We start from the raw sequence: 19292 nt of genomic DNA, 5'->3' as shown, positions 1-19292 counted from the left end.
ATTAAAGGGATATGGAACCCAAGTTTTTCTTTCATGATTCAGATAGAGCATACATTTTTTAACAACTTTATAATTTACTCATATTATCAATTTTGCTGCATTCTCTTGCTATCCTTTGATGAAGAGCTGCAATGCACTAGTGGGAGCTAGCTGAACAAATTGGTAAGCCAATGACAAGAGGCATATATGTGCAGCCACTAATCACCAGCTAGCTCCCAGTTCCTTAACATCTGCTTGTGCAATACCGCCCCCTGCTCTCGCTAGCCCAATAGGGTCTGTCAATCACCTTGGGCAAACGTGTCTGGGGTGATTTTAATGCGCCAGCTAAGAGATATTGAAAAGTTTCAGAAGCTGCTTCTTAACTATCGGATTCAGGCTCGTTCATGCAAGCCTGCAGCGAAGGGCCTCCAAAGCTGTGCACGCAGCTTGATAAATGGAGTCCTTAGTTTGAGAAAGCGCTGCTTAACAAACGGCAGTTGGTCCAGTGCATGTGTATTAATACCTTGCACTTGAGTCTCCACCCATCAAAATCAACCTTTCTAATGTGTTTAACAATGTGTGTGCACGTGACCTACTTCTGTATGTCTAAGAGATCACAAAATCATTACTGTACATGCATGTATGTTGTAAAATACCAATCTGACTGGCTTAGCTGGATGTTCCAAGCTTTCATCCTTCTGTAACATTGGGCACTTACGTTGGATGTTGATAGTGACCGTTGTATCTTTTCCACTAGGTACCGCTTTATTGCTGGCACGGCAAGTTATTCTCTGCCCATTCTCTATGTCCATCGGTGAAACAAAGAGTGTGCTGATAATGCTCTCTCTCTTCCCGTCCCGCAACAAAGTCTGCAACACGGAAAATAAACAAGGGAAAATTACATTTTGGAAACACGTCTGCAAACATCTTTTAAGGCAGGAAGTAGAGGGAATTACAAAGACAGGAAATATACAAAAGATTATATTAAAGGGATACTGAAGTCAAGATTAAATTTTAATGATTCTGATAGAATGTGCCATTTTAAACACCTTTCCAATTTACTTGCATTAACAAAATGTCACAGTCTGTTTATATTTACACTTTTTGAGTCACCAGCTCCTACTAAGCATGTGCAAGAAGTCACAGAATATATGTACATGCATTTGTGATTGGCTGACGACTGTCACAAGATACTGGGGAGTGGAAATAGACATAATGTTGAAGCTTGTCAGAAAAAAAACTACTACTCATTTGAAGCTCAGACTAAGGAGCTGCATTATCATAGTACGAGCGGACATGATCCGCTGTATCAGATCATGTCTGCCGCACATCGATAAATGCCGACAGCATATACTGTCAGCATTCATCATTGCACAAGTGTTTCTTGTAAAATGCTTGTGCAATACCGCCCTTGCACGTTCGCGGCCAATTGCCCGCTAGCAGGGGGTGTCAATAAACCCAATCGTATCCTCAGGGGTGGCGAACGAGTTAAGGAGCAGTGGTCTTATGACCGCTGCTTCTGAACTCCTGATTCCAGCAAGCCTGAAGGCTCGCAAGGAATTAGAAGCATTTGGGCACTGATAAATCGGCCCCTATGTGCTATTGCATTGTATTGTTATCATGCATTTGTTGATTATGCAAATCTACTGTATTTACTGCTCCTTTAAAGGAAACTTTAATGGGATATGAAACCTCAAAATGTTCTTTTGTGATTCAGACAGAACAACAATTTTTAAAAAAGTTTCAAATTTACTTCTATCATCAAATTTGCTTTGTTCCCAAGTTGTTCTTTGTTTAAGAAATACCACGGCGGTGTCTGGAGCAGAACATGGCAGGAAATAGTGATATTACACATGGATAACATTCTTGCAAAACTGCTGCTATATAGTGCTCCAGATAAGTGCACACTCCTGGGCTTTTTTCAACAAAAGATTCAACAAGGAATATTTGTAGATAGAACTAAATTAGGAAGTTGTTTAAAATGTCATTTTCTATCTAAATCATGAAAGAACAATTTGGTGGTTCCCATCCCTTTAGAGGGACATGAAAGTGTTATAATGTGTTTTGTTTTTATTATTGCACTATTGCTTGCATATAACTATGGGGCCCATTTATCATGGCACGAATGGGGCCAAATACCCCTGTTTCTGCGTGAGTCTGTTACACTGCTTGAGTCATGGGCAATGAAGTGCTACACTGCTTGAGTCATGGTAATGAAGTGCTACACTGCTTGAGTCATGGCAATGAAGTGCTACACTGCTTGAGTCATGGCAATGAAGTGCTACACTGCTTGAGTCATGGCAATGAAGTGCTACACTGCTTGAGTCATGGGTAATAAAGTGTTACACTGCTTGAGTCATGGGCAATAAAGTGTTACACTGCTTGAGTCATGGGCAATAAAGTGTTACACTGCTTGAGTCATGGGCAATAAAGTGTTACACTGCTTGAGTCATGGGCAATAAAGTGTTACACTGCTTGAGTCATGGGCAATAAAGTGTTACACTGCTTGAGTCATGGGCAATAAAGTGTTACACTGCTTGAGTCATGGGTAATGAAGTGTTACACTGCTTGAGTCATGGGCAATGAAGTGTTAGACTGCTTGCGTCATGGCAATGAAGTGCTACACTGCTTGAGTCATGGGTAATAAAGTGTTACACTGCATGAGTCATGGGTAATGAAGTGTTACACTGCTTGAGTCATGGGTAATAAAGTGTTACACTGCTTCAGTCATGGGTAATGAAGTGTTACACTGCTTGAGTCATGGGCAATGCAGTGTTACACTGCTTGAGTCATCGGCAATGAAGTGTTACACTGCTTGAGTCATGGGCAATAAAGTGTTACACTGCATTGCCCATGACTCAAGCAGTGTAACAGTTTGCAATGGAGTACACTGAGCGCCTGCCTAAATAAGACCCTAGCTTTGGAAAATTGACTCCTAGTAGTCAAGATACAATTTAGATAAGGGTGGGGGTTGCCAAAGCGCCAAACAAAAGGCTGGGTCTGAGCCAGTAATAGTTAAAATCACAATTTACATAAAAAGTGCATTTATTCATACAGATTCACAGATAAAATACAACTAACAGACAATTAAAAGAAATAAAACAGCACAAAGAATCCAATTAAAAATACTAGCCTTGATCAGTGGCTAGTAAAAACACTAGAAAATGCCCGGTTTCCCAGTACACAATATTCCAAATAATGTTGGAAAAAATAATAGACACTTGGACTGTGGACTAGTAGAGGTGGGACATGTAGGTGTCCTAAGATACGTCTATAGTTTATAGCAACCTATGTGCAATTGCTACAGAATTAAGTAAGATCAATGATTTATGTAAGAAAAATAAATCTGCTAATTACCGCAGCATGTGTGACATACAATGTGTGTCGTTTGAGATGGTGTGACAACCTGTGTGTGCAAATGCTTGAAGGTTGAGTGAGTTAAACAACCTATTTGGGCAAGTCCTTAAAGGTGATTTGGGTGCAAGTGAATTGAATCTGCTAGTTACAGCAGTGTTTATAATTTACAATGTGTGTTGTGTGAGATATGTCCTCACGGTTTATCTAACTTGTGTGTAGGTTAAACCTAAACTTAGTGCTGTTCAAATTGTGGGTAAATTTTGTCCAAGGTAGTATTGCTGGATGATATTCGTGAGTGTGAAAACTAGTGCGTGACAAATAAAACTATAAATGCAAATAATAATAACACACTGAATTGTTAAAAATAGCGTGAAATATCAAAGCAAATTCTAAAACATCCAAATAAACACTGTGAGCAACGCTAAAAAAACCTTGACGTGATAGCATGAAATATCAGAGCAAAAAAACAAATGAGCACTGTGAACACTGTAATACACCTTGGTAGTGTTCAAAATTCAAAATCAATTCAGAAAGTCGTGGTTCATAAATTTAAAGCAAACCAATAGATTCAAAAAACAGTGGCCACTGTGAAAAAAAGAAGAAGAAACATGTAAGTGAACAGTCAATCCAACGGACAGAATAGTAATTCCTAAAACCCTCTGCTAATGTTAGCGTTCCTGCAATGATCCTGCAGCCGAAGCAGGAATGAGGTTAAAAACCGGAAGTCCTAGTCTTCTCTAGTTTCGACGATACCTAAAAAAGTAAAAACACAATAGTGCAGATAGTTTTCTTAATCATATAACAATTGGAATAGAACTCACCAGTCGACGCGTTTCGGTCTGTGCTAGACCTTTATCAAGACTGGTATTATGTATTTACAGATAGCCTTTTATAGCTGTATGTGGAATGTGAACCGGAAGTGTTTGTTTAATACTTCCGTTTTTTTCGAGTTTATTTGCATTCAGTAAAATATTTACTTTTAATATAAGAGTATTCTCCTTTAGTTATCAAAGTGGTTCCAATTGACTTCTTACTGACTCATGATACCGATTGTGATGGCAAAAATTCTTATAACTGAAATCGGAGTGTCCATGTCTAGATCACTTCCGGATTCTCAGTTCAACCACTTCCGGTCTAATTCATTCAGATGGAGGGACAATGTTAAATATACTCAGTACAAGTATACTACTCAGACCCCGCCTTTTATGCTATTTGCTTGGTCTTTTATAAACATTGTTCGAATTATATACTTTCATAAATCTGTTTAGTCATTACGATCTCAGTTCGCCCATCTCCTTAACGTGTATTAAATACTTTCAGTGTATACAGAGAGGAGTATGCTTTCAGTGTGTGAAGATAGAAATATGTCTAATATTCTCACTGTGTTGCGTGTACAATGTCCTCATTGTATGTTCAATATTCTCCTACTAAATGAAATATCAGGCGTATATTAATTCATATTAACGTAGAGATATTATTTGTGCGGTTTTTGTTCAAACCATAGAGAAAAAAATGATCTCATCTTTAATAACCACTAGGTTTTATAACCACTGTTAATCTTTTCATTAATAAGCATATATCTTAATCGTCTATATTTGTACCACTGTTAATCCTTTTAATAATAAGCCAATATCTTAAACATCTATATATATATAGCGGATATAAGGGAGAGAGGTATGTAGTGGAGTCTTCTCCTTATTAGTTTAAATTCTTTTAATCAGGAGCTTGTGAGCATATATTTTAATAGCCCAACCGGTAAATGAATGAAGGGGTTTGTGTGAAAGTGTTCTTCTTATTGGTTCAGAGTCTTTTATTCACGGGTTAGGGGTGTGCAGGGAGATATTCTTCTTATTGGTTCAGAGTTTTTTATTCAGAGGCTAGTTTTAATTGGAGGCTAGTTTTAATTAGCACAGAGAGGTGAATTCGCTTAAGAGCTGTCTGGTTGTCTTTGAAAAATGTTTAAAAATTACATCTATATTTGCAACCATATATATTGTTTTCGTCTCTATTAATACTCAGTCGTCGGCCGGTAATAGTTACATTCTTTTAAAATTCTATTTCTAGAATAGCTCAGACAGAGGATTTCTAAGGATATGTTCCTATTAAGGAGTCTCTAAATACTACCATTAGATTGGGACTATTGATATTTCCTTTCCTTATTGGTAAACATAAGATTGTAAACTTGCTAATATATTCAGCCATTACTTAGATCAACATGTACATGCATAGAGATACTTGTTTGGATATTCATTAATCTTAGTCGGCAGATTGGAAATTGCTTCATGTTGACTGTGTACAGACTATAGTTGTATGCAGTCTTTCAATAGTCCCTAATAGATTAAAGTTAGCTACTTGCGTATATATGCAATCTATAGAGTACAGAAAGATAGTGTATTCTGTGTCTTCCTAGTATAAATTCAGAGGGTATTTAATGGCTAAAAATGGAATAGGGGTAATGTATGGAAGGTCTTTATTAGCCTAGCTTAGGAGTCATAGGGAACAATTCTATCACCTGGCTTTAACCAGAACTTTTCTTGGCCCAACATGGCCATATATTCAGACATAATTTCCATTATGTTGAAGCATCTTTCTGCATAGATTTAGGGAGGTTTAGCTAGCATAGGGATAGGATATAGGAAGTCTTATTTGACCTATCATAGGGGTCGCGGAGGACAATTCTTTCAACTGACTTTAACAGGAGCTTTCCTACCCTGACATAGTTATATGTTTGGACTCAATAAATAAAAATATCATATAAAACTATATTCAACTAACTGGTTACAATAATCAATGGGATTTTTATACTATATCTAATTTTCTTGGAAGAATAGAGAGAGGTGTTTTCTAGCTTTTAATGTATAAACTGGATCTTAGAAGTTTTTAGAGATTATTCTCGCTGGCTTTTGGTATATAGGGAGGATTTAGTTTTGGAAATTCAGAGATTACGACCGGGGGCAAAACAAATAGTCTATATGTCTTTTATAGCAAAAATTAATATAAGGTAACCGCAACACTTTAGAGTTTTTATACATAGGCCTCTGTTCTATTTACACTATTCATCTTCTTGCCTAGGAATTCAGTAAGTGTGAGAGGTCTTCTTTATTATTAAGCCCTCTTGGATATAAGCAGTCGATTTGGAATATCCATTTGGATTCATTAGTCAGGAGCAGTTTCTCAAAGTTACCACCCCTCCAGTTTTTGATAACTTTTTGTATTCCTATGTATTTCAATGCTTTGGTGTTTCCATGATGTTTAGTTGTAAAGTGTTGATAAAGCGGTGTGTCCATGTTCAGTTTTTCTATCATCAACAGATGTTCTCGAATTCTGTCTCTGAGAACTCTTGACGTTTGTCCAACGTACTGGAGTCCGCACGGACATTGTAACAAGTAGATTACCCCCTTGTCTTGACAACGTATCATATCTTTTATTCTGAATTCCTCTTTAGTATTGTAGGAAATAAATTTAGTTGTTTTAGTACCGCATTTACACGCTTTGCATGTGTGGCAGGGAAAAAACCCTTTCACCATCTCCCCATGTATATCCTGTATTCCTCCCTTCTTTTTCTTTTGGAGGCTGGGTGCCAGTCTGGTTTTCAGATTTTTAGTTTTTTTGTATATGAATCTTGGGTATTCTGGCAGTTTGTCTCCTATTATGTCATCATCCCTTAGCAATGACCAATGTTTCCGAAAGATGTTTTCTATAATTTGTTTATTGTCACTATATTCGGTTATCATTGCTATGTTATAGCTGTCCTCCATAAAGTTCTTTTTGGCTTTATCTTTATATTTAGTCAATTCTTTTCTTTCTGTTCTTCTGACTTCATTTAGCTTCTGGTCCAGCATTTCCTTGTCATATCCTCTCTCTATGAATTTTTCTTTGATTATTGAGGCTTGCTCTTCCCATTTTGAGGGGTTGGAACAGTTCTTTTTCATTCGTAACAATTGTCCTTTTGGAATGTTGTTCTTCCATTTAATGTGATGACAGCTTTCTCTGTGGACATAATTATTACTATCTACGCTTTTAAAGTGCGTAGATGTTTCCAATCTCCCTTTCTTCACTTCGATTCTTAAATCTAAGAATGTCAGCGCGGTATAACTCCATTCGAATGTAAACTTGAGATTCATTATATTCTGATTCATGACGTCAATCGTGAACATCAAATCTTCCAAAGTACCCTTCCATATTATGATTATATCATCTATATAACGCCGATAGAGGACCAGGTCCGCGCTAGCTGGACAGGAGTCCCAGAATATTTTCTCCCATTTTCCCATGTAGAGATTCGCGTAACTAGGTGCGAACCTGGTCCCCATGGCTGTTCCACAAGTTTGACGATAGAATTTTCCCCCATTGTTAAAAAAATTATGCGTCAGAATATACTGGATACTGTCCAGTATGAACTCGCTTTGTTTTGGTCTTATATCAGGTTCCTTATCTAAAAAGAACTTAACTGCATCAATACCCTCCTCATGTGGGATACTTGTGTACAATGATACCATGTCACATGATGCCAGTATATAGCCCTCTTTCCAGGGTAGATTTTCTATAAGATTCAGAACCTGTGTCGAGTCCCTCAGGTACGAGGGTAGTGCTCTGACTAGTTTTTGTAGATGTTTGTCCACGTACTCTGATAAATTGCTACTCAGAGATCCTATTCCGGAGATAATTGGTCTTCCGGGGGGTTTGGTCAACGATTTATGGATCTTCGGTAGGTGATATAGTATCGGTATAACTGGATACTTTACATTTAGATAGTTGAATTCTTTGTCATTGAGTATGCCTTCTTCATTTGCTTCTTTCAACAACTCTGTGAGTTCTTTGGCGTATGCGTCCATTGGGTTTCCTTTCAGTTCTTCATATGTACTGATGTCGCTCAGAATCCGTTTGTTTTCAGCCTCATAATTATCCCTGTTCATCACAACGATCCCGCCTCCTTTGTCCGCGGGCTTGATTGTTAGGCTCGCGTTATTTTCGAGCTTTTTGATGGTCTCACGTTGATTTCTTGATAAGTTTTGTTTCTTATTTTTTAATTTATTCGATTGTATCTCCTTAATCTCCTTGCACACCACAGTCTCAAAAGCTTCTATAGCTGTTCCTTTACTGCTTATAGGATAGAAGCGTGATCTTGGTTTTAGTTCGGTGTGTATGTATTCTTCTATTGGATCTGAATTTGCATTCCTTCTTGGATTATCTCCAGTATTCTCTAAGTCAGCTTTAAGGAAGAATCTCTTCAGAGTTAACTTCCTAATAAATTCTTTCGTATTCACAAAAGTATCAAATTTATTTAAACTCCTAGATGGAGCAAATGAGAGTCCAAAATTCAGAATTGTTTTTTCATCCTTATTCAGTTCATATGAGCTTAAATTGAATATGCCATTTGTCATTTCTTTTTCCTCGGCATACGTCTTGATTTTTTTGGCTTTTTTTGTCTTTACACCTCCTCTGCAGCCTCTATGTGTTTTCCTTTTGTCTTTAATACATGTTGGATTTTCTCTCTTCCTTTCTGATGGTGATGACCCAACCCTAAAAAAGGTCCGGACGTAGCCCTAGAGGTGCTTGACTGCATTGCCGTTGGTGTAGCTGGGCTTGGCATTCTTATGTCCATCTCTCTTCCTTTCTTACAATCTTTTCCTTCTTCAATCTTTCTTGGTTCTTTCTCCTTCCTTTCTTCCCTTCCATCCTTTTGTTTAGTATTTCTCCTATACTCTCCTGAAGTTTCATATGGATTCATACCTTCTCCGTTGTTTTCATAGACTCTGTTCTGATTCCTTGATGAATCCTGAAAGTTTCTCCCTTTATTAGGAATCAATTCATAATGATGTCTATTTTCTTCTTGGTAATATCCTCTTTCTGGCTGTTGTCGATAACCTCCATATCCGAAGTCATCATGCCTTCTTCTTGTATCATATGCTGGCCCATGATAGTCGGATCTTCCTCTGTGATCTTCATATCTCCTCTCTCTGTTCCAATAATTGGAGTAGTCTCCTCTATTTCTACTTTCTGATTGCCAATTATTGTAATACTTATCTCTATTTCTCCCATAATATTGCTGTCCCCTATCCCATCTCTGATTGAAATATTGCCTTCCATAGAAGCCCCCTTTGTCCCCGTACGTGTTGTATCTATTTGTATGGGGATGGTATTTGTATGGGTACCGTGAGTCATATTCTCTATGTCTATTATCTGTATGTGGATTTCTGGATGTGGAAAGGTTTCAAAATAAACGATATTTGAACAGAAATCCACTTATAATCTAGCTCTTTATAACAAATACAATTTTAAGTTTAATGTCCCTTTAAAGGAACACTCAAGTCAAAATTAAAGTTTCATTATTCAGATAGGGCATGCAATTTTAAAAAACTTTCCAATTTACTTTTTTCATCAAATTTGCTTTGTTGTCTTGGTATTCTTTGTTGAAAGCTAAACATAGGTAGGCTCATGTGCTAATCTCTAAGCACTTAAAGGCTGCCTCTTATCTCGGTGCATTTTGACAGTTTTCTCCAGTTAGACAGCGCTAGTTAATGTGGACCTTATAGATAACATTCACCTAGATTACAAGTTGTGCGCTATACCCGGTGCATAAAGAACAACAAAAAATTAGCGTTATCGCACTTTCCTTAGCGCTGTCATCACGAGTTACTGAAAAACCTCCTTGTGTTGTGTGTTATGGTGCATTAAGCTCCATACCGCACAAAAGACAAGGGCTGAATTTACGTGCTCGTGCACACTTTCCCCCATAGACATCAATGAAAAAAACTAACACCTGCGATCACGGAATGGAGATCGCCGTAACACAACCCCATTGATGTCTATGAGGAAAAGAAAGTTATGTTAAAACCTAACACCCTAACAGAAACCCCTAGTCTAAATACCCCAGATCCGCCGCTCCCGACATCACTGACACTAAATAAAATGATTAACACCTAAACCGCCGCCCCCCCCAACATCTCCAACACTAAATAAAATGATTAACACCTAAACATCCAGCCCCAACATCTCAACTAATAAACTAAACCTATTAACCCCTAAACCGCCAGCCCCCACATTGCTAATATGAAAACAAATGTATTAACCCCTAAACCGCCGACTCCCACATCGCAACTACTAACCTAAACTTATTAACCCCTAAACCGCCAGCCCCCCAAATCACAAAACAATAAACTATTAACCCCTAAACCTAAAACCCCCTAGCTTTGAATTAAAATGACAATATAGCTATCTTAATATAAATAAAAACGTACCTGTGAAATAAAAAAAGCTAAGATTAAACTAAAAATTAACCTAACATAAATATTTTAATAAAATAAAATAAACTACAATTAAAAAAAACTAAACTTACAAGATTAAAAAAAACAACTAACACTACGAAAAAATAAAAAAAATGAAATTACAAATTTAAATAAACCGAAGACTAAGAACATTTTTTAAAAATCTAACATTACCAAAAACAAATAAACTAAGATTTAAACTAACATTTTAGTTATGAGTTTTGTGAAACATTTTTGTTTTTTTGCAAAATCCATTACTACTGTTCTCAGAGTGCGGAATGGATCGCAGGGGTATAGACTATAACGCTACCGTTATAGCCTGCCCGAACAACCTGTAATACGGCACTATGGAAAATCCTGCACTCAAACGTCATTTTTTGAGTGAGGAATGAATCGTGCGTTACAGGATAAAATGCTTGAGGTATAGCGATACCGTTGTGACTTGTAATACGGGACACCTGATATTCCCTTCGCAATGGTCAATTTTTAAGCGGTATAGCCATACCGCACCATACCGCAAAACTTGTAATCTAGGTGATTGTGCTCACTCCTGTGGAGTTATTTATGAGTCAGGACTGATTGGCTGCAATGCAAGTCTATCAAAAGAACTGAGATAAGGGGGCAGTTTGCAGAGGCTTTGCAGAGGCTTAGAAACAAGGTAACCACAAAGGTAAAAAGTTTATTAATATAACCGCTTTTGGTTATGCAAAACTGGGGAATGGGTATTAAAGGGATTAAATATATTTTTAAACAATAAACATTTTCAAGCAGACTGTCCCTTTAACGTTAGCATTGCAGTTAAGATTGGAGTTTCTGAAAGCTGTTAGGATTACGGTTATGGTTAGTGGTTTGGATTTTTAATTTAAATTGTTTCAGTCACTTTAACTTTGCAGAAACTCTCTTCGGAGGAGGCATATAGTGGTAAGAGTTTATATCTCAAGCACTTGTTTTTCATGAAACAACAAAAGTTTTATTTTTTATGTATAAAATATGTTTTTTTATATGTATAACTGAAGACATATTGTTGTGTGTTCTTTTGAGAGGAGAGAGAAACTCAAGTGAAGGAAATTGATGTAAAGAAAAAAAAAAGTTGTATATTATATCAAGGATACAGTAGGGAACACATTGTTATAGGACAGATACACAAGAGCAGAGGGTATGTGACAAAGACAACAGTAGAGAACAGTTAAGAGCACAGATCATACACAAATCGCACTGCTGCACTGGGTAAAGTGAGATGGTATTTAAAGGTAAACAATAATGCAGCCTTTTATTTACAAATGTAGTTTCTCTTTTCAGTTAGAAAAAAATCAATTGATTTTGAAAGCAGTCTTGGTTTTTTTGTTTGACTCATGAGACTGGTGTACAGACCTGAAGCTATTTCAAGGCCTTTCACTGCTCTGTATTCTAGTGGGGTGCAGTGCTGTTGGGACTGGATGCAAGGTAACCATGGAAATACCACTTAAATAACTAAAGGGCAGGCTATTAAAAAGTATACTAATCTACCAAAGAAAAACAAAGCTAAAATGACTAAATGTAAGAGTAAAAACTTCAATGTTTTACTTAAAGAAAATCTGTCCTTTTCTTCACTTAAAATTCCTACTTTTTATGTAAATGAAGACAAAAACAGAACATGGTGAGTATAAAATCAAAAAAGAGCAGGGTTTGTCAATCACCCCAGTTGGATCAAAATGAAGATTTTAATTTGCTCCCTGTTAGATGGAGAAGAGGTTAGCAAGCAGCAGTCTAGACTTAAATTGCTGTTGCAGACTTTAATGAGTGAGTCTGCACTGTAAAGGATATATGCAGGTCAGAAACTAGTAAATCACATAAAGCGCGCACTAGTAAATCCCATACAGCACGCACTAGTAAATCCCATACAGCACGCACTAGTAAATCCCATACAGCACGCACTAGTAATTCCCATACAGCACGCACTAGTAAATCCCATAAAGCGCACACTAGTAAATCCCATACAGCACGCACTAGTAATTCCCATACAGCACACACTAGTAAATCCCATACAGCACCCACTAGTAAATCCCATACAGAGTGCACTAGTAAATCCCATACAGCATGCACTAGTAAATCCCATACAGTGTGCACTAGTAAATCCCATATAGCGCGCACTAGTAAATCACATACAGCGTGCACTAGTAAATCCCATACAGCGCACACTAGTAAATCCCATACAGCAAGCACTAGTAAATCACATACAGCACGCACTAGTAAATCCCATATAGCACGCACTAGTAAATCACATATAGCGTGCACTAGTAAATCCCATAAAAAACGTACTAGTAAATCACATACAGCGCGCACTAGTAAATCCCATACAACACGCACTAGTAAATCCCATACAACACGCACTACTAAATCCCATACAACACACACTAGTAAATCCCATACAGCACACACTAGTAAATCCCATACAGCACGCACTAATAAATCCCATAAAGCGCGCACTAGTAAATCCCATACAGCGCGCACTAGTAAATCCCATACAGCACGTACTAGTAAATCCCATACAGCGCGCACTAGTAAATCACATACAGCGCGCACTAGTAAATCCCATACAGCACGCACTAGTAAATCACATGCAGCGCGCACTAGTAAATTCCATACAGCACGCACTAGTAAATCCCATACAGCACGCACTAGTAAATCACATACAGCATGCACTAGTAAATCCCATACAGCGTGCACTAGTAAATCCCATACAGCGAGCACTAGTAAATCACATACAGCACGCACTAGTAAATCCCATACAGCATGCACTAGTAAATCACATACAGCACGCACTAGTAAATCCCATACAAAACGCACTAGTAAATCCCATACAGCGCGCACTAGAATATCCCATACAACACATACTAGTAAATCCCATAAAAACATGCACTAGTAAATCCCATACAACACGCACTAGTAAATCCCATACAGCGTGCACTAGTAAATCCCATACAGCGCGCACTAGTAAATCCCATACAGCACGCAGTAGTAAATCCCATACAGCACTCACTAGTAAATCCCATACAGCACACACTAGTAAATCCCATAAAGCGTGCACTAGTAAATCCCATACAGCACGCACTAGTAAATCCCATACAGCACGCACTAGTAAATCCTATACAGCACACACTAATAAATCCCATACAGTGCACACTAATAAATCCCATACAGTGCACACTAGTAAATCCCATACAGCACGCAGTAGTAAATCCCATATAGCACACACTAGTAAATCCCATACAGCACGCACTAGTAAATACCATAAAGCGCGCACTAGTAAATCCCATACAGCGCGCACTAGTAAATCCCATACAGCACGCACTAGTAAATCCCATACAGCACACACTAATAAATCCCATACAGTGCACACTAGTAAATCCCATACAGCACGCAGTAGTAAATCCCATACAGCACACACTAGTAAATCCCATACAGCATGCACTAGTAAATCCCATACAGCATGCACTAGTAAATCCCATACAGCGCGCACTAGTAAATCCCATACAGCGCGCACTAGTAAATCCCATACAGCACGCACTAGTAAATCCCATACAGCGCGCACTAGTAAATCCCATACAGCACGCACTAGTAAATCCCATACAGCGCGCACTAGTAAATCCCATACAGTGCGCACTAGTAAATCCCTTACAGCTCGCACTAGTAAATCCCATACAGCATGCACTAGTAAATCCTATACAGCATGCACTAGTAAATCCTATACAGCTCGCACTAGTAAATCCCATACAGCATGCACTAGTAAATCCCTTACAGCTCGCACTAGTAAATTCCATACAGCGCGCACTAGTAAATCCCATACAGCGCGCACTAGTAAATCCCATACAGCGCACACTAGTAAATCCCATACAGCTCGCACTAGTAAATCCCATACAGCACGCACTAGTAAATCCCATACAGCACACACTAGTAATTCCCATACAGCACGCACTAGTAAATCCCATAAAGCGCACACTAGTAAATCCCATAAAGCACGCACTAGTAATTCCCATACAGCACACACTAGTAAATCCCATACAGCACCCACTAGTAAATCCCATACAGAGTGCACTAGTAAATCCCATACAGCATGCACTAGTAAATCCCATACAGTGTGCACTAGTAAATCCCATATAGCGCGCACTAGTAAATCACATACAGCGTGCACTAGTAAATCCCATACAGCACACACTAGTAAATCCCATACAGCAAGCACTAGTAAATCACATACAGCACACACTAGTAAATCCCATATAGCACGCACTAGTAAATCACATATAGCGTGCACTAGTAAATCCCATAAAAAACGTACTAGTAAATCACATACAGCGCGCACTAGTAAATCCCATACAACACGCACTAGTAAATCCCATACAACACGCACTAGTAAATCCCATACAGCGCGCACTAGTAAATCCCATACAGCGCGCACTAGTAAATCCCATACAGCACGCAGTAGTAAATCCCATACAGCACACACTAGTAAATCCCATACAACACGCACTAGTAAATCCCATACAGCGCACACTAGTAAATCCCATACAGCACGCACTAGTAAATCCCATACAGCACGCACTAGTAAATCCTATACAGCACACACTAATAAATCCCATACACCACACACTAGTAAATCCCATACAGCACGCACTAGTAAATCCCATAAAGCGCGCACTAGTAAATCCCATACAGCGCGCACTAGTAAATCCCATACAGCACGCACTAGTAAATCCCATACAGCGCGCACTAGTAAATCACATACAGCGCGCACTAGTAAATCCCATACAGCACGCATTAGTAAATCACATGCAGTGCGCACTAGTAAATCCCATGCAGCACGCACTAGTAAATCCCATACAGCACGCACTAGTAAGTCACATACAGCGAGCACTAGTAAAAAGCATACAGCGCGCACTAGTAAATCCCATACAGCACGCACTAGTAAATCCCATACAGCGCGCACTAGTAAATCCCATACAGTGTGCACTAGTAAATCCCATACAGCGCGCACTAGTAAATCCCATACAACACGCACTAGTAAATCCTATACAGCACACACTAATAAATCCCATACAGAGCACACTAGTAAATCCCATACAGCACGCACTAGTAAATCCCATACAGCACGCACTAGTAAATCCTATACAGCACACACTAATAAATCCCATACAGTGCACACTAGTAAATCCCATACAGCACGCAGTAGTAAATCCCATACAGCACTCACTAGTAAATCCCATACAGCACGCACTAATAAATCCCATAAAGCGCGCACTAGTAAATCCCATACAGCGCGCACTAGTAAATCCCATACAGCACGTACTAGTAAATCCCATACAGTGCGCACTAGTAAATCACATACAGCGCGCACTAGTAAATCCCATACAGCACGCACTAGTAAATCACATGCAGCGCGCACTAGTAAATTCCATATAGCACGCACTAGTAAATCCCATACAGCACGCACTAGTAAATCACATACAGCGTGCACTAGTAAATCCCATACAGCGTGCACTAGTAAATCCCATACAGCAAGCACTAGTAAATCACATACAGCACGCACTAGTAAATCCCATACAGCATGCACTAGTAAATCACATACAGCACGCACTAGTAAATCCCATACAAAACGCACTAGTAAATCCCATACAGCGCGCACTAGTATATCCCATACAACACATACTAGTAAATCCCATACAACATGCACTAGTAAATCCCATACAACACGCACTAGTAAATCCCATACAGCGTGCACTAGTAAATCCCATACAGCGCGCACTAGTAAATCCCATACAGCACGCAGTAGTAAATCCCATACAGCACTCACTAGTAAATCCCATACAGCACACACTAGTAAATCCCATAAAGCGTGCACTAGTAAATCCCATACAGCACGCACTAGTAAATCCCATACAGCACGCACTAGTAAATCCTATACAGCACACACTAATAAATCCCATACAGTGCACACTAATAAATCCCATACAGTGCACACTAGTAAATCCCATACAGCACACACTAGTAAATCCCATACAGCACGCACTAGTAAATACCATAAAGCGCGCACTAGTAAATCCCATACAGCGCGCACTAGTAAATCCCATACAGCACGCACTAGTAAATCCCATACAGCACACACTAATAAATCCCATACAGTGCACACTAGTAAATCCCATACAGCACGCAGTAGTAAATCCCATACAGCATGCACTAGTAAATCCCATACAGCGCGCACTAGTAAATCCCATACAGCGCGCACTAGTAAATCCCATACAGCACGCACTAGTAAATCCCATACAGCGCGCACTAGTAAATCCCATACAGCGCGCACTAGTAAATCCCATACAGCGCGCACTAGTAAATCCCATACAGTGCGCACTAGTAAATCCCTTACAGCTCGCACTAGTAAATCCCATACAGCATGCACTAGTAAATCCTATACAGCATGCACTAGTAAATCCTATACAGCTCGCACTAGTAAATCCCATACAGCATGCACTAGTAAATCCCTTACAGCTCGCACTAGTAAATTCCATACAGCGCGCACTAGTAAATCCCATACAGCGCGCACTAGTAAATCCCATACAGCGCGCACTAGTAAATCCCATACAGCGCGCACTAGTAATTCCCATACAGCGCACACTAGTAAATCCCATACAGCGCGCACTAGTAAATCCCATACAGCACGCAGTAGTAAATCCCATACAGCACCCACTAGTAAATCCCATACAGCACGCACTAGTAAATCCCATACAGCATGCACTAGTAAATCCCATACAGCGCGCACTAGTAAATCCCATACAGCGCGCACTAGTAAATCCCATACAGCACGCACTAGTAAATCCCATACAGCGCGCACTAGTAAATCCCATACAGCACGCACTAGTAAATCCCATACAGCGCGCACTAGTAAATCCCATACAGTGCGCACTAGTAAATCCCTTACAGCTTGCACTAGTAAATCCCATACAGCATGCACTAGTAAATCCCATACAGCATGCACTAGTAAATCCTATACAGCACGCACTAGTAAATCCCATACAGCGCGCACTAGTAAATCCCATACAGTGCGCACTAGTAAATCCCTTACAGCTTGCACTAGTAAATCCCATACAGCATGCACTAGTAAATCCCATACAGCATGCACTAGTAAATCCCATACAGCTTGCACTAGTAAATCCCATACAGCATGCACTAGTAAATCCCATACAGCATGCACTAGTAAATCCTATACAGCTCGCACTAGTAAATCCCATACAGCACGCAGTAGTAAATCCCATACAGCGCGCACTAGTAAATCCCATACAGCACGCACTAGTAAATCCCATACAGCACGCACTAGTAAATACAGTGCGCACAAGTAAATCCCATACAGCGCGCACTAGTAAATCCCATACAGCGCGCACTAGTAAATCCCAGTTCTCAAGACTACAAAATAAACAAATCTAGTTGTTTTCTTTTAGATAACTGGGATTCATTACTCAATACTCCCTACTTGGTTTTGTAGATAGTTTTTTAGATCATTATTTAAAACCAATGCTCCTTGTATAACAATATTTCCTTCAGCAGAAGTTATGGCTGTTCCTTATATAGATCATGTAGTTATGTGACTGTAACCTTGGGCACTGCTCAGATAAATATCTTTTTATTCAGTGACTTAATGATGAAATAAATAATGTTATGCTAATAGTTCAAATAGGGATGTTTGTCATTTATAAACACTGTTATGAGGTTATATAGAGAAGGGATACAGATTGCTGCTGACATTCATATAGTATGAGTGTTCAGATACAGAAAAAGATATAGCAGATCATATGGATCTATTGAGTCCAACCATTCTAAACCAATGGCAATGTTTTATGGCTGAAGCGTGATGTAAGTGCAATAGAAAGACTATTTAATATATCAGATGATTTTATTATTGCACTTTTGCTTGTATATAACTATAACCCTTTCGCCTTCGGAGCAGCAAGGTACTACTGGGGGAGCTAGCTGAATACATCTGGTGAGCGCAACACCCTTAGTATTTGTGGATCTCTGGACAAGACAAATTTGTGGGGCCCATTAGCCCAGCACCCTTCCCCTGTATGGCCCACCCCTGTTATAACATTCAGTGTTACCTATATAAAGAATAACTATATATATTTATATATATAAACACCTTCTGATATCATAAACACTCACATTTGAAATTACTGAGCAACCCAAAGCACAGGGCCCGTGCTCCTCTCGCCCTTTCCAAAAGGCAGACTTGGGTTAACCAAAGACAAGAGGTGTGTAGCCATCAATCAGCAGATAACTCCTAGGGGTGCATTGCTGCGCCTTCCAAGGTATACGATTTTAACAAAAAATACCAAGAGAACAATCTACATTTGATAATATAAGCAAAGTGAACATTTTCCTAAAACAGAATGCTCTATCCGAACCATAAAAGGTCACTAATAGGCTGCATGGCTTTTTAAGGTGAACAACAAAATGGTAAGTTTGGGGAAAAAAATCCAATTATTGGGTAAAGCTTTGTTGTATTATCAGATTGCAGAAAGACAAGAATAAAGACCTGGCATGCACTGGCAAAGACCATGGGCATCTGCTGAGGAGGGGCATGAGCTGCTGAAATAAGGAGCTTTTACTTGCTACATAAGACTAAACTGGTGCTCATCTCACAGAGCGCTGGGATTACACATGAAC

At 39.1% G+C, this 19292-nt stretch overlaps 1 protein-coding gene across 1 annotated transcript in view; it reads right to left on the bottom strand.

The window, feature by feature from the left end:
• Positions 1-19292, bottom strand: part of KIRREL3 (kirre like nephrin family adhesion molecule 3) — a 1250147-nt gene that overhangs the window by 519140 nt on the left and 711715 nt on the right. Inside the window, exon 6 of the mRNA XM_053691559.1 lies at positions 698-848. Coding sequence (XP_053547534.1) covers positions 698-848 — 151 coding nt within the window. The remainder of the gene's footprint in view (positions 1-697; positions 849-19292) is intronic.

The sequence above is a fragment of the Bombina bombina genome, chromosome 8, assembly GCF_027579735.1.
Source record: "Bombina bombina isolate aBomBom1 chromosome 8, aBomBom1.pri, whole genome shotgun sequence".
In the NCBI taxonomy this organism is placed as follows: domain Eukaryota; kingdom Metazoa; phylum Chordata; class Amphibia; order Anura; family Bombinatoridae; genus Bombina; species Bombina bombina.
The sequence above is the reverse complement of the archived record's forward strand: the minus strand, read 5'-3'. Positions and strand labels throughout refer to the sequence as shown.